Source organism: Pomacea canaliculata, linkage group LG7 (genome assembly GCF_003073045.1).
Source record: "Pomacea canaliculata isolate SZHN2017 linkage group LG7, ASM307304v1, whole genome shotgun sequence".
NCBI classification, from domain to species: Eukaryota; Metazoa; Mollusca; class Gastropoda; order Architaenioglossa; family Ampullariidae; genus Pomacea; species Pomacea canaliculata.
In genome coordinates, this window is record NC_037596.1 from 8,160,372 (window position 1) to 8,181,777 (window position 21,406).

The 21,406-nt window shown below is 42.5% G+C and overlaps 1 protein-coding gene across 6 annotated transcripts in view; it reads left to right on the top strand.

The window, feature by feature from the left end:
• Nucleotides 1-21,406, top strand: part of LOC112568586 — a 244,811-nt gene that overhangs the window by 137,586 nt on the left and 85,819 nt on the right. The window contains exons 1-2 of one of the 6 annotated variants that reach the window (XM_025245932.1): nt 87-347; nt 780-1,121. The exons of 3 other annotated variants lie outside the window; for them this stretch is intronic. In XM_025245932.1, coding sequence (XP_025101717.1) covers nt 248-347; nt 780-1,121 — 442 coding nt within the window. In that variant the 5' untranslated portion in view covers nt 87-247. Of the gene's footprint in view, nt 1-86; nt 348-779; nt 1,122-19,800; nt 19,918-20,617; nt 20,960-21,406 lie in introns of those variants that run through there. 2 more of the 6 variants (XM_025245934.1, XM_025245940.1) reach the window with 2 other exon arrangements.

Consider the following 21,406-nt stretch of genomic DNA (forward strand, 5'->3'; position numbering starts at 1 on the left):
CACAGACATACACTTCCTTCCGGCACTCTCGCTCCCTCCTTACAGCATCATCAAATGCCAAAAATACGGCTATCAAAAGTCCATAAAATGTCGGACATTTTCAACTTCTCAAACATGCAAAGATCAATGCGACGAGCAGCTTCACAACTCCACATAGGGATACATCGTCAAGGGAGAGAAGTTGGTTCACACCAGTCCTCCCCGAGATGTAGTTGCGGCCACCTGGGTTGTGTACGAGCAGGTCGCCATGATGGCTGGCGTGTTTCTCCAGCGGGTTACTGTGTTCCTCCCGTCGTCTGTTTGCTTCTTGGCTGCTTTTTTCGCAGGTGTCGCCGCTGCTAGAAACGGTGAGTCTTATCTTAAATCCGATTGGATTATAGTCGCTGAATTCGCAATATCGTCTTCATAACAGTCGATCTGAGTAGGGCACGAATGAGTTAACCTCGACAGGATTGGAATTTTTGAAAGCATATCGCATAGTCACGACTGCTGAGCGATGTAGTTCTCATACTGTTCCTTTTTTCCAGAAAGGGGGTTACTCCTTTACCTTGGAAGTTGTGGTGGTGGTAGTTCATGTTAACCTTATCGAGCAGTTATTTCTAGCCGTTAGTGTGACTAGATGAGGATGCTAAGAGCATTATTACATTAGTCGATATAAAATTATGATTGTGCCGCTCTTTGCCGAAACTCATTTTCTGGAATGAGAGACATGAGAAGAAAACATTAGAAGACATGTTAGTGACAGGGCAGAAGAGACTGCGAGTGTTCTCCTGTTTCAGCAGGCATGAGGACGAGTTTCTTCAAAGGTCTAACCTCGCTGCCAACTGTCGAATGTGCAGCAGACGGTTTGGAGGCTGATGTCACAGTGATGAGCATGACAATGTACAGCGTTCACGACAACAATGTTGTGGCTGCCATCAACATCTTGGATAGCGAGTGCTCGACATCCGGAGTGTATTCTGCGTGCGTCGTCAGTTCCCAGGATAAGAAGAGAACTAAACTGGTCTCCATTGTGCCCGAGGCTGTGAAAGACGAGGTGGCAGTGTACGGCTGTAACCTGACAGTCTTCCGCCAAGGAAAGGGTCACATCGTGTCGTGGTCCACCTCCGTACGCCTGCCAAGTATGTCAGTGCTGCCTTTTAGTGCGCATGCGTGTGCAGGTTGCAAATACCTACGTAATTATTATTTGCAAAACACAGGCACATAACACTTACCTGATGTGGTCTATGGGTTAATTAATCTGTTTGATGTGCTTGCCATGTGTAGAAATAAGTAGTTCTGATCGTTTCCCAAATCACTGGCAGTCTTTTGGTTTGGTTTAGGAAAGTGCGATCATCGAATCATAATTAGTGGAGAATGGATGTGGATTGCTTGACTGAGGGGAAGAAAACCTGTACTGGGAGATACCCGCGTTGAGATTTGAACTCAAGACTGCTATCATTACTAGATGTTGGTATATTCTCCCAGATCTCTCTTTCTCTTTCTTTCCTTTACTGTCACTTTGTTTATTTCACTGCCCCCTTCCTCCCTTTGTCTGTGTTGGTAGGTGGATATGTAGGTAGTCCGTCTCCTTTCCCTGCGAGTTTTGCTGGGACATGCTTAGGCACCTGTCATTATGTACCTGTACACAGCTTTTTTTCTTTCTAAGGGGAGAGAAGCGCACCGTTCTTGTCCTCACCGCGAACACAATTCAAAGGGACGTAACTCTATTTCGTCAGCAGCTAGTATCCTTCCACCGCAAGATGTGTCGCCATAATCTCGTTTTCGAATCGAATCACGAAGTCAGTTTTAATTCTTGTGTTCTTCTTATTATCACACCGACAAGTACTTTAAATCACAGTAGATCGATTCCATCATCATCGCGTTTAGGTTGTTTGTCTGTTCATCCACCTGACTGGAGTCGCCATCTTACTATATTCAGAAAAATCCGTCCATCTTAAACATGGCCGGTAAATGTTTAGTGGAACCAATGTATTGCATCTTGGTTCTATTTGTTTAGTCAAATACAAATGAATTCGGTGAAAACAGATTTTTGTCAGTTCTTTGAGCATCTGTTCAAATACTGCCATGGTCAGATATATCGACTAGCTAGCAGTGGTCAGATTATTAGTAAGTGATAGTGAGTAGTTCTCCTCGATTTCCTGTGCTACCTTGCGTTAAAGTGGGTTATATAAATCAAAAATGAAACGGTGAAAGTTTTCTTTTCGGGAGTAAAAATACAGTTTCTGTAAAAAGATATTGGTGCTGCCAACAGTGAAAGGCTCATCAGAAGATGTCATGGTGATGTGTATGGCGCTGTACTACGTGGACAAGGAGATTCTGTCGTCTGTAAACATTGTGGAGAAATATGGCACTTAGTTGTTATTTATAATATAAAGCATATTTATTTCAGACTAATCGAAGAATTGACTTTCTCCTTCATTCGCATCACGTTTGCCATTGAGATTTTTGGGAAATGAGAGTAGTCTTCTTTTCCACCGTCGTTTTGAAGCGTATTCGTTTGTGTAATGAATGCCATTCAGATGAGTCTACTTTTATGATTCGATTTTATTATCATTACTTTGCACATTTTTAAGTGCAGAAATTTTTTTCTACGTTTACCTTTCAAAGTGTCGGAAGATGTGTCTTGTCTGGCACCGTCGATTTTAATCGTGCTCAATTTGTATGACATTGACTATTTAAGGTACCAGAAAAAATGAATTGTCTACTCTACATTCCTCTTCCCGCCATGCATCACGCATGCGTAAAGCGGTGTTCCGGTCTGCATTAAGCTCATCTTCTGGAGAGCTGGAGTCGACCGTCGATCTTTGTCTTCAAGATGCATCCCTCCCCCACCCTGTGCATTACTTTGCATCGTTAACAAGCGAGCGACAGTTTGAGGCGCCGAAGACAAGTTTTCTTACCCGCCCCTCCATAAGCCCTCAGCTGTCACCTCTCGCTTTCCACGTCCGTGACCTTGCAGGATGCGGGGCGGCGCAGGTGACATGAGGAATCCCTTTTAAATCAATCGGCCACCGAGAAGGAAGGGACCTAACTCTAAGCGCCGCGCCTCCCGTGCTCGACTCGACGGGCGACCAGAGAGGAGGCGAAGGTTATCTAGAGCCGCTTACCACTAGCAGCCATGATGGCTGCACATGTCAGGGCCAGGAGTTACCGAGCAGCCTGGACTGTTGTTTTTATCTCGTCTGCTGCGGAGTCGCCAACTGTTTCCGAAACGGTGAGTGCCAAGTGTTGACATTTCCAACCTTGCATCGTTGACCAACATCGCCTCCCGTCTTGCGTTGTGATATCTCAGTCTTATTTGATCATTTTATACTTATTGCGTATAAAGAACATAAGAAATTTAGAACCTGGTGTTTTGAGTCAAATGTCTGCAGTATATCACCCTCGGCACTGTTGTTTTTCTATATTGTAGATATTTATTTTTGACGCCATCACTTGGCATTTGGCACTCGTGAATATTCCGAGCTTAACCGTTTCACCTGTGTAACTCTGCTGTGTGAAGCACTTTCACTCCAGACTTGAGTGAAGGACAAGTCTTGAGCACGGAGAACTTTCTTCAAAGTGATGTTATCGATTTAAAATCGTTGTCGCTAAGGTATTGCTCTGTATCAGCTCGGGCTCGCTAGCATCACGAGGGGAAAGTGCAGGGGAATCTGGCTCTGAGTTTGCGTTTCAGGGATGCGAACGGGTGCGTTCAACGGAATGACGACCGTGCAGCAGGTGGAATGTTCGGGGCACGTGCTGGAGCCGGACGTTACCCTCTTTGGCATGACGCTCTTCGCGGGGGCCAATCACGACGTCCTCGCTTACGTCAACCTCCGCGACAAAGAGTGCGCCACTTCCCGCGTGTACTCTGCCTGCGTCATCGACGGCAGCGACTACCGCAAAACAAAGCTCATGGCACTCGTCCTCGACCTGCGTGACGACGAGTCCCGGATGTATGGATGCAACGTCACCAGCTTGAAGTCGGGGAAAGGGCATATCATTATCTTGGTCCATTCATCTGCGTCTTACTAGTGGGTATTCTGTGGTTGACATGTATTAAAAGTAGGTATGATCTATGTATTCAGGTGAATCAAGAAGGGCAGTTAGTACAGTCTGTGACATTTGCTTTGGTCAAATCTTTATTTATTGGGTGACTTCCCATCACGTGTTGTTTGTACATGTCTTAATATTAGGTAGGGTTGGATGATTTAGATAAGTAATAACGAGGTCACACGCATGAGCGCTTACATATATATATATGTTTGCACTCATTATTACTATCTCTTTCTCTGTGTGTGTTTAAATATTTAGTGCTTCTGCTTTCACTAAGGAGCAATATCTTGTATATTTATGACAGCTTGGATTTACATTAAGAACAAGACCCTTGTCCTTATTTTAACAATAATAAACGGAATTTATTTCCCGATTCTTGTCCGTCATGAGATGCTTAGCTTACTGGGATGTACTTTACATCCAGATGTACGGAGGTCGTGTTGGAGCAGAACACAACCACTTTAGACCCTGGTTTGACAAATTTCTTGGTCTTCAATAGAGCTAGCTTGCTGCCAGACAGAGTTCAAGAGTGACATTTTTCAGATGTAGCCACAGAGCTATGAGAGAAAGAGAGAGAGAAGAGGGGACAGAGGGTGGACAATATTTCCTCTTATGCTTTTCTGCTATTCAGAAAAAATGTCAGTTGTTCTCATCTTTGCTTGTCCTGGGAATAGATAAATGACGATTGCACCCTGTCATTTCATTAAGGGTATAGTGAGTGAGAAATAGATAGTGTATGTGTGTGTGGTTTTTTTTTTTTTCATGATGCATGCTATGAAGATCAGTTTCTGCAGTTCAGACATCACTGGATGGTAAAATAAAAACAGTCCTGGCGTTCCCACACCTAAAGTGTGTAGTTATTGATTGTGTTGCCAGTTGTACACGCGGTGGTCTCCACTGTGACTGCCCCATGCATGAAGCAAAATGTCTTTGGGTAAGTGCCTCCGGTATAATATTTAAAAAAAAAAAACCTGTGCTTCAACAGGAGGTTTGCGTACTCTCCATCACAGTTCTTGTAGTCTACTGTTTAGTTTGAGAGCAGGGACAGTCATGTGCTTACAATTCGGCTCGAAAGTACTTGATACAGACAGGTGTTGACTGTAGAGGCTTCTGTAGACTGTCAGATGTGGAAGTGTTTGTAGATGTCCATCATTCCAAACTCGAGTATTTGACTTGCGTGGAGATTCGTCTAGTCTGTGGTGACAGGAGAAAATCTGATGTAGGAGCCATGTACCTTCCTTCTGTCACATGAATAGCGAGAATCTGTCTCATAGTTAATTAACAATGTTGCTTTTAGTGCATTCTGAACTTGCAAAATTCTGGCATGTTAACCAAAAGGCTAACGAGTGTTTTGCAAGCTACCTGCCTTTTATGGCTGAAGGTCGTGGGAAGAAAAAAGAGGAAGTAGGTAAGAGGGGAGACCACTTGCTAGAAAGCCTAGTCTAGATTTTTACCTATCGATCTCTCACTTCCTGGCATCTGCCGAGGACAGGGGTGTGGGGGTGGGGAGTGGAGTAGACAGAAGAAGTCTGGCACGGTTCGAGGTGGGGGTTGGAAGCGGAGGAGGAGAAAGAGGAGGAGGAGAATAAAAACCAGAGGACATGATGTACCATGGGCCACAAATATGTCTTATCTGCTTGTCGATAGCAGTCAACAAAGCCTGAAAGGAGATAACTCCCGGTTTCCGCTGACACTGTCCCTCGGCACAAGAGAACCAGAGAGATGATCAGTGTGTGTTCAGACACTAGCGCGCCAGCATGACGGGCAAAGCTCGCCATGAGCGAGAAGTCACCTTTGTCTTGCTGGCCATGTGTGCATCTTCATTTGCCTCCACAACGGAAACGTCTGGTAAGTTTCTGAACTTATTTTAAATTTTTTAATGAGTTTTACTCATAAAATATCATTTCAAACATATTTTAGCGCTTTTTATCAATCCATTGACAGGTACCACATTTTTTTTTAATTTTGAAGCTTATCTTTGCGATCCTCAAAGAATATTATTATTATTTATTACTGACGTGTTGCGTTGTTATTTTTAAATTAATCTGCTTATTTTTTTGTTTTTTCTTTTCGAAAACCGCAAAATATTCTGAGAACCTTCGGTAAAGTCTAACGACTCTTCTTCCTTTAAAAATATCGATGACTGGACGGCGACAAGCTCAAGGCAAGACTGCTAATGCATGGTCATGGCTCCTGCCTGATATCTATGCGACTGGCGTAGCTTTAAGAAATGTTAAAGGCGTTCTGTCCTTAGAACTCCAGTGTGAAACCTCGCAAAAACGGAATGTAATCAAGGGAGACAGAGGAACTCAATATTCCTCTTCTCCTGAAACCCACAAGGACGTACTTTTATGGCGCGTCGCTCCGCTATAAATGAGATTTCGTTTGGCACAAAAGAATCCCTGATAGGGTAAAGGAAACTCATCTTCTGCAAAGAAATGCTCGCCTCTCTTTGTACTTTGACTTTACTGGACATTTATCAAGCCTAATGGACCGTCTTTAAAAAAATGAGGTTTTTTTTTTAACCCTTTATGTTTGTGAGGATTTTCAGTTCATTAGAGCTTTTGTAAGTGGGTGGCTGGTAGAAATGTTACACAATCTTAAGGCATGTTTCTAACAAATTACATGCTCGTGATCAGCTGGCATCTCTCAAGCATGTATTGACATCCACTTGCGCGTGCGCTCATATACACATGTACAATCGCAAGCACGCACCGTCGAGACAGCTTTTGCGGACTTAGTCGCATTGCATAAGATTCCATTTTTGACTGCTGCATCGTGAAGTTCCATTATTTCTTGCAGGGCTTAAAATCAAAGAATTTCATGGAATTCCAAATATGTATCAGATGGAATGTTCTGGAACGACTCTGGACTCGGAGACGTCCTTGCTGGGGATCACCCTATACTTAGCCCACAAGGACAAGATCCTGGCTTATGTCAACGTGCGCGACAGCAAGTGCTCCACGTCTGTGAGCTACTCTGCGTGCTTTATAGATGACAAGGATTACCGCAACACCCGGCTGATGACCCTAGTTACAGCCCCTGGGGATTCGCTTCCTCACCTTTACAGCTGCAACATTACAGGGTTTCGGGCCGGCAAAGCTTATTTGGTGACGTGGTCTCATGCGGTGCCCAGTCATAGTATGTATTTATCTCTTCATCTGTGACCAGACCTGGTCGGGTGTGTGGATGGTGTATGTGGCTGTGCAGTGTCCCTTTCTTTATTGCACTTCCGCTTGCAAGATGATGTCAGTAGATGTGGATATAGCGACATGGTTGGACTTTGGCCTGTCGTCAAACGCTTAAATACATCGTCGTTGCTTTTTATTTGTTTCCTTTTTGTCTTCTCATCTTCCTCATTTTTTTTTTTTTATTAAATGATTTTTATTCACTGATATTGATTATAGTACGTGAGTTCTAGTCGCGTGAGTCGTTGTAAAGCTCGCCAAATGGATAGAAGGAACAATTTGCAGACAGGATGATCGATTGATTCTTTCTACTGTCCTGCTTTCATCCTTCCGTCCTTTCATTCTGTATTTTCTTCCTTAGTTAAGTAAGAAATATAGTAAGACTTCTAGAAAAGTGCGAGACCTTTATCTTCCTGCAACCTTACCTCTATATGTGCTTTTTAAAAATTGATAAAAGTCCTCGATGTCCACGAACTGAGGTGTGTGTCACGCGATGTCACGTGCTTGTGGCTGTGTGCATAACGGTGTTTACTTGTAGAATGTATTTGTCGTCACGAGGTTTGAGTCAACGGAGCATCGCATATCGCGGAAGCAGGCATTAAAAGCTCTAGGCGTGTATTGTCTGCACGTGCGCGTAGCCCACGCTCCTGTTATTCAGCGGGGAGTAAAGGGAAAGAAAAAGAAATCCCCAGAAAAATTCCTTGAATCCCCTTCGAGCTGGCGATAACTCCTTGAGTCTGGTAGACGAGACTTTTCGGTGATGTCATGGGAGGTTACTGTTTGATCATGGAAGAGGGGATTACTCCTGACAAAGCGCTCAAAGCTGTGATGACATGAAAATTTTGCTGATCGGACATGTCCGCCAAGTGTCACGGTGTAGGAGGCAGAGTACATCTTGCTATGACATGTTATGAAAAATGATCCTGTTGACATGATGACCTTAGGATGGCACCAAGAGGAGGCTATTCGTGTCTCGTAACTGGGCAAAAGCAAACTCCATGGCTAACGACCCGTTTGGTCCAGAAGAGCTTCCCTTGGGGAACAACCTTTGGGGACTGGTCCGGAATTGACTAGGCGTGCGTTTCTCTGCTAATGCAGATAACATTTGACAACACTACTATTGGTGAGTCGTCCTGAAACTGTTTCCATACCCTTACCCCATACACCCACCCCGAAATTTTTTTTTTCATGTAATATTCTTCTTGTTTGGACTTTGCTTGGAATCGATCTGACATGTCTCACCACCAGACCACTGGAACATTTTTTAAAGGCAATTTTGAAGGCGGTCAATGCACCAGCTCTGGCGCCGGAGGCAGCACTCCGACCATATATAATTTGTCTCCCCTGAAAGCTAGAGACAGAGTTGTTTGTATACGTGCCAATATTGGATGACGAGAGAAAAAACTATCTAACCTTCCCAGCATCAAGGGAAGGCTTCAGTGTAGACACCGAATGTTCATCACTTAAAACTACAGCTCAGATGTCACCCAACATTCTGACAAGAAAACAGAGGTTTAGAAACAAATACAACTATGACAGACATATTTCATGTCTGTTTTCCCCTTATTAGTCAAGTTTGGAACAAAGGGGCTATAAAAATAAATGATTCATTCCCTTCTGTCATGGCTAGCTAAAATACTTCTCTCGGATTGCTGACTTTCTTTACTTGTCCGTTGGTTATATGAGACTGTGGAAAAAAATTGTTGTATCCGTTGGAGAAGATGTGGGGAAAAAAATCCTTCGTATTATTTTTTTTTCTGTTATGTTCTGAAAGTGGAAAGAGACTAAATTGTTCTTGTCATGTCTCTGAATGAGGTTAATATGGATTTAAGAATAAGAAAAAGCAGGTGTATGCCTAATGAGATTTAGAAATGAGCTTCCGGCGTTTTAAGGTCAACTGTCAGACGAAACCTTAAAGATGGATGGCATCAGCAGCAGGGAGCCGTGGACCTTATGGCACTTCACGACAAGCGAGAGCTGTTTCTATGTACAGTTTTTATGTCATTAATGTTCATGTCAGCTGGGATTACCTGAGCTGCCCCAAGCATCGACATCTGAGATATCCATTTTTTCAACATCGGGAATCCCTGTCTGAATTAAAATGTCTTTTGCTCCAGTGTGAACTTATTATTTGTTTTCAGGTAGAACCATAAAAAAAAATATTTTGTGTATATTGTGAAATAGTTTGTGTAGACAATACGACTACTTTGAAATATAACTTATACTAGTAATAATCACGAGGTGTGTTGTGATACAGGCTGTGACAGCAACCTTGTTTTTCCCCCTTCTCTCTTTTCTTTCTTTGTTTTATGGAACAGTTCTTATTAGACTTTGGACACGTTTACCAGTGAGTACAAGCAGTCCTTCTGCCTGATGGTTGTGACAGATTTTGCTGGTCCTAAAATCTTCCTTCGGTGAACGTCTTCCTGTAATCTGTTCTCAGCACTCAGTAGCTTGTTTCCGATGTCTTGTTTCATTTCAAGAAGTATGAGAGCAAAAAACTGCTTATATCCTGATTTATTATTTGCGATGTCTGCTCCTTTGCGTCGGATTTTTTCATTTCACAGAAAGGGCTTCTTCCCAGACTCCAGCCATATGCAAGTTTCACTTCGTTTTCTAGTCTTCACGTCCACTGAATGTCGGGTCTGTCCTAATGACTTGCAGTCAGCCAACAGCTGGACTGTTTCCAGCTGGTCACAGCTGTGAATGCCGATGTTCTGGGAAATGTTTGCTTCATCCCTCCCATTCACTATCTGTCGTCCACCTTCTCAGTCTCTCTTCTGTCTGTCGGCATTGCGAGCCGGCTGGCTGGCTGGCTATAGTTGAAGTACGAGAGCTGCACGAGGGACTGCGCACAAGAAATCTCGTCTCAAATATTCGCTCTGTACTTGTCTCTCGTAATCAACACAAAGTGTTTTGTTTATTTGTCTCCAAGTTCTTTCTAAGGGAGTGCAAAGCTTTACGCTGAAGTCACGTGATTGTTAGACGTTAAGTGATGCGGGGCAGAGCCGGACTGTCGCATCGCGTTCCTCGTGGTGGTTGGCGTAGCACCTCCATCAGCAAATCGATGCGCTGTCCCTGTGAGTGACCGCTGCTTCCCGCGCTGGAGAAAGTCCAGATGTGTGTGGCCTTTCCTTTACCTGATCAATTATCGACAGGACTGTCTTTTCCCCCATCTTTCCTTTTCGCTCGGCCGGCCAACCACGGCGGTGTTTAAGCTCAGTTAACTTCTAAAATCCCCCGTGGTCTGTAGTCGTGAGATAACGTTACCCCAGGGATCAGATATGGACCGGAAGTATTGTGGAAACAGGTGCAAACTGAAGAGGTAGGCTGGTGATCAGAAGGTACTCGTCTCACCTACAGTTTTTACCCAGACAAATGTCGTCAAAGGTAAATCCAACCCAGAGGTGGGAGGGCGTGTGCACTCTTGTTCTAACTGCGGCTGTTTCTGAGGGTTTAAACACCCGGATGTTGCCTGGTCATCTTCAGGACGATGCTCTTAGATGAGATGAGTCGGTCACGTGTTACCTCCTATTGCGCGAGACGTTGCACTTGTGGAAGGGTAAAGCTATTAACACAACAGTCGAGCTTCATTTGAAATATGTATCAGTGATCAAACACTTCATCGTATAATTTCAAAAACACACACACACACAGAGATACACAAAGACACACCCGCTCAAAGAATACGAATAGTTCACTTAGTAAGCAGCAATAGCCTAACCTATAGGTTACCGAATTATGTATTAGTCACATTATGTATAAAGTCCACATTACACACTAATGGTGGAAGTCTTGGGTGCCAGACATGTTTGACCAGCAGACTCTTGTCCCTTGGCATCCTTGCAGGTTATTGCAGCGTAAGCGTTGGTAAACCTGTTTTATTGGTCCTTCTGTCAGCAATCAGAAAGTCATTAAGTCATCTAATTTTTCCCTAACTGCGAATATTTTGGGAGAAGAGCCAATTTGCGGGCCCGAGGCCGCTCTCCAGAAGCTGAGGACACCAGTTTGGTGTATCGTGGGGGTGTAGAGAGATCCTTACCACAGCTGTGGAGGGAAGCTGTGACGTGCCACAGAGATACTGAAGCTTGGCGCTGGTATGTATGTCACACTGTAGCGAACAGGGTATAGTCACAGACATGGATAAAAGAAGCTTGCAGATAGAGAGCAGAGTAATAAATGTTGATATTTATGTGAATTTATTTATGCTTTTAGTGACGAATATTTTCGTATAAAGGAAAGACTGGTCGTAATGTGATTGCGATTCATCATGATAATTGCACTCCACCATCTGTCAAACAATGTCGTTGATTTTTTGAAGACTTTGTTTAACAACAGTTTCTCTGAGTTAATTGTGTCGTGTAATTAGTAATGACCTAACAACAGTTACTCTTAGTTTATTTGTGCCAGAGCTTGAGCCACCCATGCAATTTTTCGTGGACCTTGAAAACAAAGATTAGGCATCCCCTGGAGGCTTGGTTATTAAGCGGTGGCAAAGGTGGCCCCGGGGTAAAGAAACCTGAAATGGTGAAGTGAAGCAGCAGACACCACTTTGTACCTTCGGGAAGAAGATGCTTTTCCTTGAGGTAGCCATTTTATTCTGGGGAAAGACTTACTCTCCCTGGGTAAGCTCGACTCTTGATGAGGTTAGTTTATTAGCAGCTTATTTTTACCATGAAGTCGCCGAATGTCTTCCAAACTACAAAATATACCTTAGGTCAGCTAGAATCCATTCAGAGACGCAAAGTCGGCCATTGATAGAACCTTGCCGACATTGACAGCTAAGACGTGAAGACGTAAGACGTGAAGACGTCACGTAGCACGTGAGACGGGGGGAGCTGTACACCGGGAGGATAAAGAGTCGGACCAATCAATATCGCAGATCAGCTGTGTGACGAGCTGCTAAAAGTTCAAGCTCAGCTACCACAGAAACTCGCACTTTTCCATCAAGTTTTAAAAAGCCTGGCAGCTGCACTTTCCTGCTGTGTTTGACCCTCAGGCACAAGCACGGGGACTGCATTACTTTCAAGATATGAAATGGATCCATGTTCTCCAAACATCTCTCAGCATATTTTTTTCAGTTGTCTTTGATTTGAAACCCGCGCAGTTCGCAATTTTTTTTTAAAGATTGATGAAGGTCTGAGGAGATATGCCAGTGAAGGGAGGGATTTAGTGTAATGTCTTGGAGCGGTTGATGGACGAAGGTAGAAAGCTGTAAGATATGAATGCATAATTGAAGTCGTCGACGAAGTCTCGTGTGGCAATGTCATATTCATACAGTGTCACTGCCAAACTGTGAAACAGCAGCAGGAACTCAATGAAACAGTAGTAATGACATTTATGTTAACGCAAGTCAGAAGTAGGGAATGGGTGAGGTTTGTTCTTCCAAATATTGTGCGAGTGTGTGTGTGCTTGTGCGTGTGTGTGTGTGTGCTGACTCCTCCCTTTATGTTCCCCTGCAAAAGCCATTTGTTGTCGTGGGAAGGCGACATCCGGAAAATATTGCGAATTCAACCTTGAAAGCCTCGATGCAGGTTTTGTGATCATGGTCTCCCTTTGTGGGAGAACTTCTGCAGACAAGTCTTGCACTAGTGCTTCAGCAGTGTTCTATACCATTACTGTCTGTACAGACTGTGACGATTACAGCGATGAGGATAATTATGGTTGATGATGGAGACGACAATAATAGCGGTATTTATGGTTGTGTTACTGGTGGCTGTAATGTTCTGGATTCAATGGCATCGAGAGCAACAGATGTCTTTAGTGAACACTAAACAAATATACACAGTCATGGGTGACCTCTTCAGTAGCCGGAGTCTGGGGTCAGTGATTGACAGATGGGCGTAATCTTGGATGAATGCTTGATAAGTAGTTGTCTTGGGTAAATGCTTAGCAAGTAAACTGAGTCTTGGGTGAATGATTGACAAATATTCCCAGCATCGAGTGTATGGTCGACAAATAAGCCTAGTCTTGAGTGAGCACAAGACAAACAAGCTGAGTCCTGTCTGATTGAAAGTTGTCGAGGGTGTCTAGTGGATGGAGACTTGTCTAGACACCATTGACTTCTTATAAACATGCAGTTTGGGTGCTTTCTACAATCTCCCTTCAAATGTTTAGTGCTAGAGTCGATTCCAGTCTTGAAGCTTGTAAGAATGAAGTAGCTGTGTCAAAACCTACGGATGCTCTAACCGAGTTCTTGTTTTATGAACATACTATATTTTCCAAACTTGTATTTTATATAATAATTTATTTTTTACACGCTACCTTTACAGTCATCCAGTCGCCAACTTCGAAATCAAACCTCCTTACACTTTTCAGGAAACCATGATAATGCCGAGAGGTGTATAAACTGATAGGGACTACATGCCCATGACTGTGCATACTAATGTCGCCCACGCTCGGCATACAACCGCCAGCATCTTTATGCGCAGACGAAGTCTCGTGTAACAAAAGGGATGCCATGGCTCACCGAGGGCTCTAAAGGTCTCTGCAGGAAGACTGCCTGCTGCCTGCGTCGCCCCATCCATTAACCTGATTGATGACGGCTCATCCTCCTTTATTGGTCTCGATAGTCACACAGCTGCCTATAACCGATAGGCCCTGGCGGCTCGCTGTGGGGGCGGACTTGGTCTGTGTGATTTGTTTGTGACCGGAAGGTCGTGAAGCTACTTTCTCCGCACTCAGTCTTTTTTTTTTTTATTATTATTGCGCATCCAAAGGAGTGCAAGGTTGTTGATGTTCATTTCGGCAAAGAGGATTACGACAACGACACCACGAGGAAATGTAAGAATACGGAGGAGAAGAGGGAGTGACAAGAAGTTTGAATATATTTATGAAAGTTTGCGATGTCGTAACTAACTTAAATCACCATCAAGATGATAAAAAACTTGTTCAAAGTTTTAAGTTTATTTGTACGAATTTTTTTTTTTTCGTTCAGCAGTGTTTGATGGATTAAACTTGTTTTAGCTTTCAGGATTCCTGTAAATGCATCCACATTCAGTGTTGTTACAAAACTTTAAGGCCGCGGGCTAAGCCGTTATTCCGTGAATTTATTTGCTGATCTCAGCATAACCGTTCTAGAATTCTGTTTTCTGTCAAGATTAAAGTTAGGAATGTGCCATTCTCTCAGTTTTCAGTACTTCAGCTCGCGGCTTGAGCTTCCCTGAGTCCATTAGCCGTTCAGTAATGTAACATCTTGCATAACAATGATGAAGAGAAGAGACTAACAAACAAAAAGGAATATCATATAAGACCTGGAAATGACATTTTTGCACTTAGCTCACAGTGTGTGGGTAGAATAAACACAGTATTTTTTATAATACAGTCTTTGTATCCAGGACAAATTGGCCAGTGACCATTGGCGAGGATGGCAGACCCAAAAGATCGATCCTTTTGAACACGACCCTTTCTCCTCCCTCCCTCTTACCTCCTTAATCACCAGGCCTGGCCCTCGGGGATGATGTTCTGTAGATTGACTTCCGAGCACACTTGATACAGTGAAAGGTCACATGTAAGCATCTCTATATATATAAACTGCTTGTTATCACCGGATCCACAGTAGCTCTAAAACTCGACAGTTGTTACCTACACATTGTCTTTTCAGTGGCATGAATTTTACAGTTTGGTCTTCTTGTTGAGGCTGGGTGAATTCTTAGATTTTTAAACAAAGAAAAAAATTTTTTTTTCTCCCAGTGGACTTGTTAGCTTTGTAGGAGAAGGTTGTAAACGTATCTAAACACGTATTTACAGTACCACTTCTTTCTCCGTTGCAACTACAGACATGGCACATTCTTCGTTGTAACTTTACTTATGATAAAAATATTATTTTTGTTTGTGTAAACGAGCGTTTGCCAGCCATGTCACCTTCCCCACCTCCCTTCCCATAAACATCTTTGTGTGGATATGTGAGACTGATTTATTGCACACCCAGTCTTATCGTAATCACAGTCGGAGAGCACCTCCGTGCAAACATTTTTTTTTGTTTATGTTTATGTTTTGCAAACGGGGTTTACATCATCAATAATGTTTGTCTTTTGTAGACGTGGGTTTTATTATTGCTAATATATATTTTGTAGAGGTGGGTTTGTATGTACACCCAAACCTCGATATGTTCGTGACAAGAAACTGTTAAGTGCAAAGATACATTGATGTCTTTTAGACAGAATCAAACATATAAAAGCTTTTGAGTGTTTATGGATTTTTTTTGTTCCATTGTTTATCAAATCCAGGATATTTCAGCTATCTTGAGTTTATAGTTACGACCTAAAGTGAATTTTTAAGCAAACCTCTCATTTCTGTGTGAACTTAGTGGTAATCTCCAGTCGGTCCACACAGTCCTCGTGTGACTTACCGTCGTCACTAATCGCTGTCTCTGCCATCTTTGAAATGAGAATATGATGACAGTAGACCGATCGTGTAATTAACAGAAACAGAAACAGCCAGGTCCTATCTGGCCGATTCGTCGCACATACCAACGGCGCAAAGGAGGTGACTCTGCTTTATACCTGAACCAGGGGAAATAACCCCTTGACCATTCGTTTTGTCAAGTTTCTACGTTCCTGACGGCAGAAGCAATCAGAGTGGCTATGGAACCGGGTGCCTAGTCATCATGGCCCTTCCACGGGTGTTACATTTCACAAGGGAAAATGGCGCCCTCCACGCCAACGCCTGGGTCACTCGGTGCACCGGCTTCCAAGGGGAGATAAAATGGTATGTGACGTGCTTAGTACGAGTTAACGAGGTGTCCTCAAGTGCACTGACTGAACTCTGGAGGTGCTTTGAGGAGAGGGGTTAGCTGTTTTTCGTTTTGTTTTCCTGCTTCAGCAACAAACTTCATTATCTCCTCCTGAAGACTTGTTGTCCTAGTACCCGGCCGTTCATGTATTGAGGTTACTAGTTCTAGTGATAGAACAACGTATCCACATCTTCGCAATAGAAGACAAATATTGCAGTCGTATTTATTTTTGTGTTCCATGTGCAAGCAAATCCTTTCCTGTTGAAGAAAAATCCGATCTTAGCCTGATCGACATCACTCGGTGCCTGCCACACATGTCAAGATTCAGATTGTACATCCCTTAGTGAGCTTAGAAGAAGTCAGCTTAAAAATTCGTGCCATATATTTCTTAGGAATGCCTTAATCTTGAAATTTAGGCTTCCACCGTACAAATTGTCTGCTTTTGCTTCGGTTTGTCCCCACTCTGTTTTGATTTTTTGGTGTGTTTAGTTTGCTTTTCTTTCTTTTCGCAGTGATGTTTACATTGATGCTCATGAGGACGAGAACTTTTTCTTGCTGTTGTCGTCATCAAAGTCATCATGCATCCCACTATCTACTCATGCTAGCTATTAACAGTCCACCATCCAAGTACAAGTGGTGCTGTCACCACTTTCGTTGTCTTCACGTGGTGCATACACGTTAATAACTGTCGAAGCAATTTGAACGTGGTAGGACAGTTAACGATGATGATGTCGCTGCTGCCATCTGTCATCATGCTGACCTCAACAGGTTCATTCCCCTTTACCTCTCACTCTGATTGGTATTTCTACAGACTGTGAACTTAGCTTCTCCTTAATTACCCTTCATTGATACTGAGGTTCTCCAACCCATGGCTTCTCTCCATTTCTTTGCCGTCTTCTGTGTTTAAAATATAAAATAACTTGCAAAAAAATGAAATAACTTTATTATATACGAAGTATATGTTTATACATATGACGAGTGTCTAATATGAAAGGATTAAATTAATAATACTTTCGTCATAAATTAATGCCCTTACGTGGCAAACTTTATCTCACCATAACATTGACTGAAATGTACCTAAGGCCACTGTCTGGGACAGCCATCAGTGGACTGAGACTGATTGCTACAAATCCTAGAAGTTTCCTTGAATGTTTGAGGTCTAAAACTTCGTCAGTTTGTAGATATTCCCTGTGCTTTTGTTTAATTTTTTTCATTCTCGGAATTACTTCACTATAAGCATTAAAGCTTGATAAACGAGCCACAAAATACAAGAGGACATGGACAGCGACACAAAAAGTGAGACACATTATTTGTGTTTATACATCAGTGCAAACGTAGAAATCGTTTTGATTCAAAATAATTTCGGTTATATCCCTGCGTAAATTTGCATTTAGAAAAAAGACAGAGCATTTTCTAATTATGTTTTGAAATTTTTGTTATTCCTTGCGGCAGTTTTTTTTTCAAAGTATATCTTCTTGGTGTCACCAAAATAGAAAGCGATCTTCAGCACTAATGTTATTCAAGGGATACAACTTCACAGATGCACACAGTTTTCCCACAAGAACATTGCAGTTGTCTGGACATTAGAGTTGAGCCGCCGCCATGATGGATATTTTGTTGGATCGAGTGATGTACGATTTAGTAAAATTTATCTGTTTGTTAGCTGTCTGCAGACTTGGAAGTTCTGGACTGAAGCATGGTGAGGTCTTAACGAATCGTTTGTCCTTGTTCGGAATCTCCATTATCTCATTTATCTCTGCTTTATCTTTGTGTATTCTCCAAACTGTTTGCCTTCTTGGGGATCCTGTACACTTGTTTCACAAAATGAGCAAAATATGGTCGGTTTTATATCAGCCTCGCAAATCGCCCCTTAACTAATTAGAAATCATTGTTTTTCAAAGATTTGCTACTAGTCAAATTAGTAAATGCAGCGTTTGACTAAGACCTATTCGAATGGTTTCATTATTTAGGAAATGTTGATTCCTCCGATTGATTTTCTCGCATTTTCAGTCATTTCAATTTTCAAGTGCTTGGGATCATGCTGAAGTTTTCATGATTTTTTTTTAAAAGAATAAACCCGTGTAGAAAGAATATGTTACAAGTTGGGATCACTTTCAGGACTGACAGTACAAGATTACAAAGGGTTTCCCAGCATACAGGAGGTGGAATGCACGGGCATTTCACTGCGCCCTGATGTGAAGCTCTTGTCTCTGACAATGTTTCTCACCTGGAACACGACGATTGTGGCCTACATTAATCCACTTACAGACGAGTGCCTTTCCACCAGCGGCTATTCCTCTTGTTACATAGATGAACATGACACGCGAAGGTCGAAGGTCAGGATTCTCGTTCATGACCTGGAGGAAGGAGAGAGAAGAGAATACGGTTGTAATGTCACATTCTTCCGGTCTAAGGAGCCTGCCAGTCGCTTTCTTGGTCCATCGTGGTCGACATGAAAAGTGAGTAAGCAGCAGGAAGTACGCTGCCGAAGTGTTTTGTAATATTTATTATTCATACTACGTCTTTGGTAATATTCATGACTATAAGCCCATACATCTTGAAGTTCAAAGGTCACCTTTGAAGAACGTCTGCTGAGGTAAGTAATATAATCGTAGTTAGAGGTATAGACATAAAACAAGAGACTGCCTTTTTCCCCTCCTTCTTTCCTCCATTCTTTTTTTAAAATGTATTTTTTCGCTTTTTTGTTGCTTGTTTTCATATCACATCTTTTTTAATGCGAAGTTGAAATGTTTTCACGACTTTGCTGTCATGCTGTCTCTTCGTTTGCTTCTTCCTCACTTATCATCATTACTGTTATTGAACTGTTTCTGTTTCACTAGAATAGTTTTTTTAATTTTTTCCGACCCAACAGATTTTAATACCTATAGTTGACATCCTCACACCTTTTCATTGCTAAAAGGTACTGCGGGATCCCCGAAAAACAGGGAATTTGTTGCCCACAGTCTATACATCGGCTAATCCTGAACGTGAGACATTGAACCCTCGATTTTAAAGGATCAGCGAAAGACCGACATCGTTCAATGTGAATGAAAACTGTTTTTTGTTCTTCATTTTCTTCTTTACTTCTCTGAAAACAGCATCATTAAGATTGTCGACAGACATTTGTAACTGTATTGTATGCTAGAAGAAACACCAGGATCATGTCTTATAATAATGACCCGTGTTGTTGGTTATTTTGCGGCTTATCTGCTGGCAGGACCGCTAAAAATAGGGCTTAAGCCAGGCAGAGGCTAGATAGTATGTAAAGACATATCTTTTACTTTAATGAAGCCGACGAAGCTGTCGATAATGTGGATTTAGTCTCATTGAAGTGCCTGAATCATCATACTATAATCCCTTTTCTGACTTTTCATTTTCCAGTAAGAATGTTTGTATAAATAAGTATCTTTGTATCGTTTTGTAACGAATGATGTTTTACAGAAGTTTTATACTTTTTTTGGGTATATTTTTACACCGTCGTGGATTACAAGTCTGGAAGATGTCGGTTGACAGGAAATTTATTTCTGTCCTTAGCAGCCTAGAAAAAATACTGTGAAGACACTTCAAAAATAAACTTAATACGGTTTCATTCTGACATTATTTACCAAGGCCTGAGTTTAAGAACAAATGAAATCCTAGTGAGATTCGTGATGAAAAGTTACTTTATACACTGATGAAGCAGAGAAATTCGGAAAAAAACTCGCTACTGTTATGGAGTAAGTTGTAAACTCGACCAAAAAACAACTTGTATCTTTACGCATGGGAGCGAAATCTTTGGGATCGTCGGATCAGGGGAAACAACTGTTGGTGTCGCTGCATAAGCTCCAAGAGTTACGTGTGCGAAGACGAAGGTGCTCGCCATGATGGCTGCCAGTCGGACAGGAATACCGTGGATACAATCGTGTGCTTCGTGTCTCCTGTGTTTCGCCCTCGCGGTTCTGTGCTCGGAGAACGGTGAGTGCAGCATGTTAGTAGGGAGGACATCCATCCATGGATCCACAACTCCGCTACTGGAGGTTATTACAACAGTTTAGATGTCCTGACTAGTCGGCAAGGCTAGATGAATGAAGTCTCAGCCTTTAGCTCGGTGTATTGATGTTTGGAAATTTCTAGAATATGTTTATAGTTCGTAGAACAGAATCATAGAAATCACGAACAGTTAGTTGACCTGTAGCTGATATTTGTAAATATATCTTTATATTATTGTGAATGTGAAAGAGTGCAAGTGCGTGTGCGCGCGAGCAAGCCTGCGCATGTGCTTGTGAGTGTGTGCGTGCATGTGCATAAAATCAAGTGATATGAATGATAGGATGGGATCGTAGGAATCTGCACACCTCAATTTTTTTTCAAGTCCATATCGAAAAACAAAAACAAGAGCAGGAAAACTTGACTGTTTAAAATTTGGACCATTTTATTTTAAAAGAAATTTTCTACTTTTTCTAATTTATTAGCTGCCATTATGTCTTCAGCACATTGGTCAAGTGCTTAGAATTTCCTCATTCACTGAGAGGTGAAAAGGATTATCGGGAAAGCCATAGTGATCAAACCTATCCGTGGTCTATTTATAGAAGTGTTTATCCTACTTTATAGAAGTGTTATCCTACTTTATCGAAGCCTTTATCCTATTTTATAGAAGGCTTTATCCTAATTTCAGGACTACGCACGAGGGACTTTCGAGGCATCCCAAGTTTGAAGGAAGTAGAATGTAGAGGCGAGAGCTTGAAAGCAGACGCCAAGCTCCTGACACTTACGATGTTTAGAGCTTCTACCGGCGCTGTCCTCGCGCATCTCGATCTGTTTACCAACAACTGCCTGACGCTAGGGGAGTACTCTTCCTGCGTCATGGACAGCGGGAGCACCAGGAACTCCCGTCTGAGAATTCTGGTCTCGGATCTTGACGAGGGTGAGGACAGAAAGTACGGTTGTAACGCCACCGTCCTGAGGGAGTTCGGTAAAACAGACACGGCGGTGTGGTCCATCGTCGTCAGACAGGAAAGTATGTGAAATGAATCGCTTCCCTCGCTTTGTAGTTGCGGAGAGTAATGAATGTGATACTGTGAAAGTTCAGAGACATCTTCTGCAAGTGAACGTACGTGTGAATGTTTTTCCCATAGCGTGCCTGAACCCGCAGTACGGTGCAGTAGGGTGGCGGTGATGTTCATACACTCGCTAGTAACCGTTGTAGTAAGATTCCAAAGGTCCTGGGTTCAGATTTAGTGTCAGAGCACCAACACATTTTCTTGCTGCAGAACTCGTTCACTGATTTCTTCCCTATTCCTCCTGCCATAATCCCTTCCCTTACAATGCAAAATCATCTCAAGTTCGAAGAATTAAAATAAATAAACCTAAACCCTTTTCATGTCGTCTGTTTCTCTATTTTTTTTTCCTTTCGCAGATGAGTGAAGGAAAAAAAAAGACAACGGAAGAATTGCATTGTTACTGA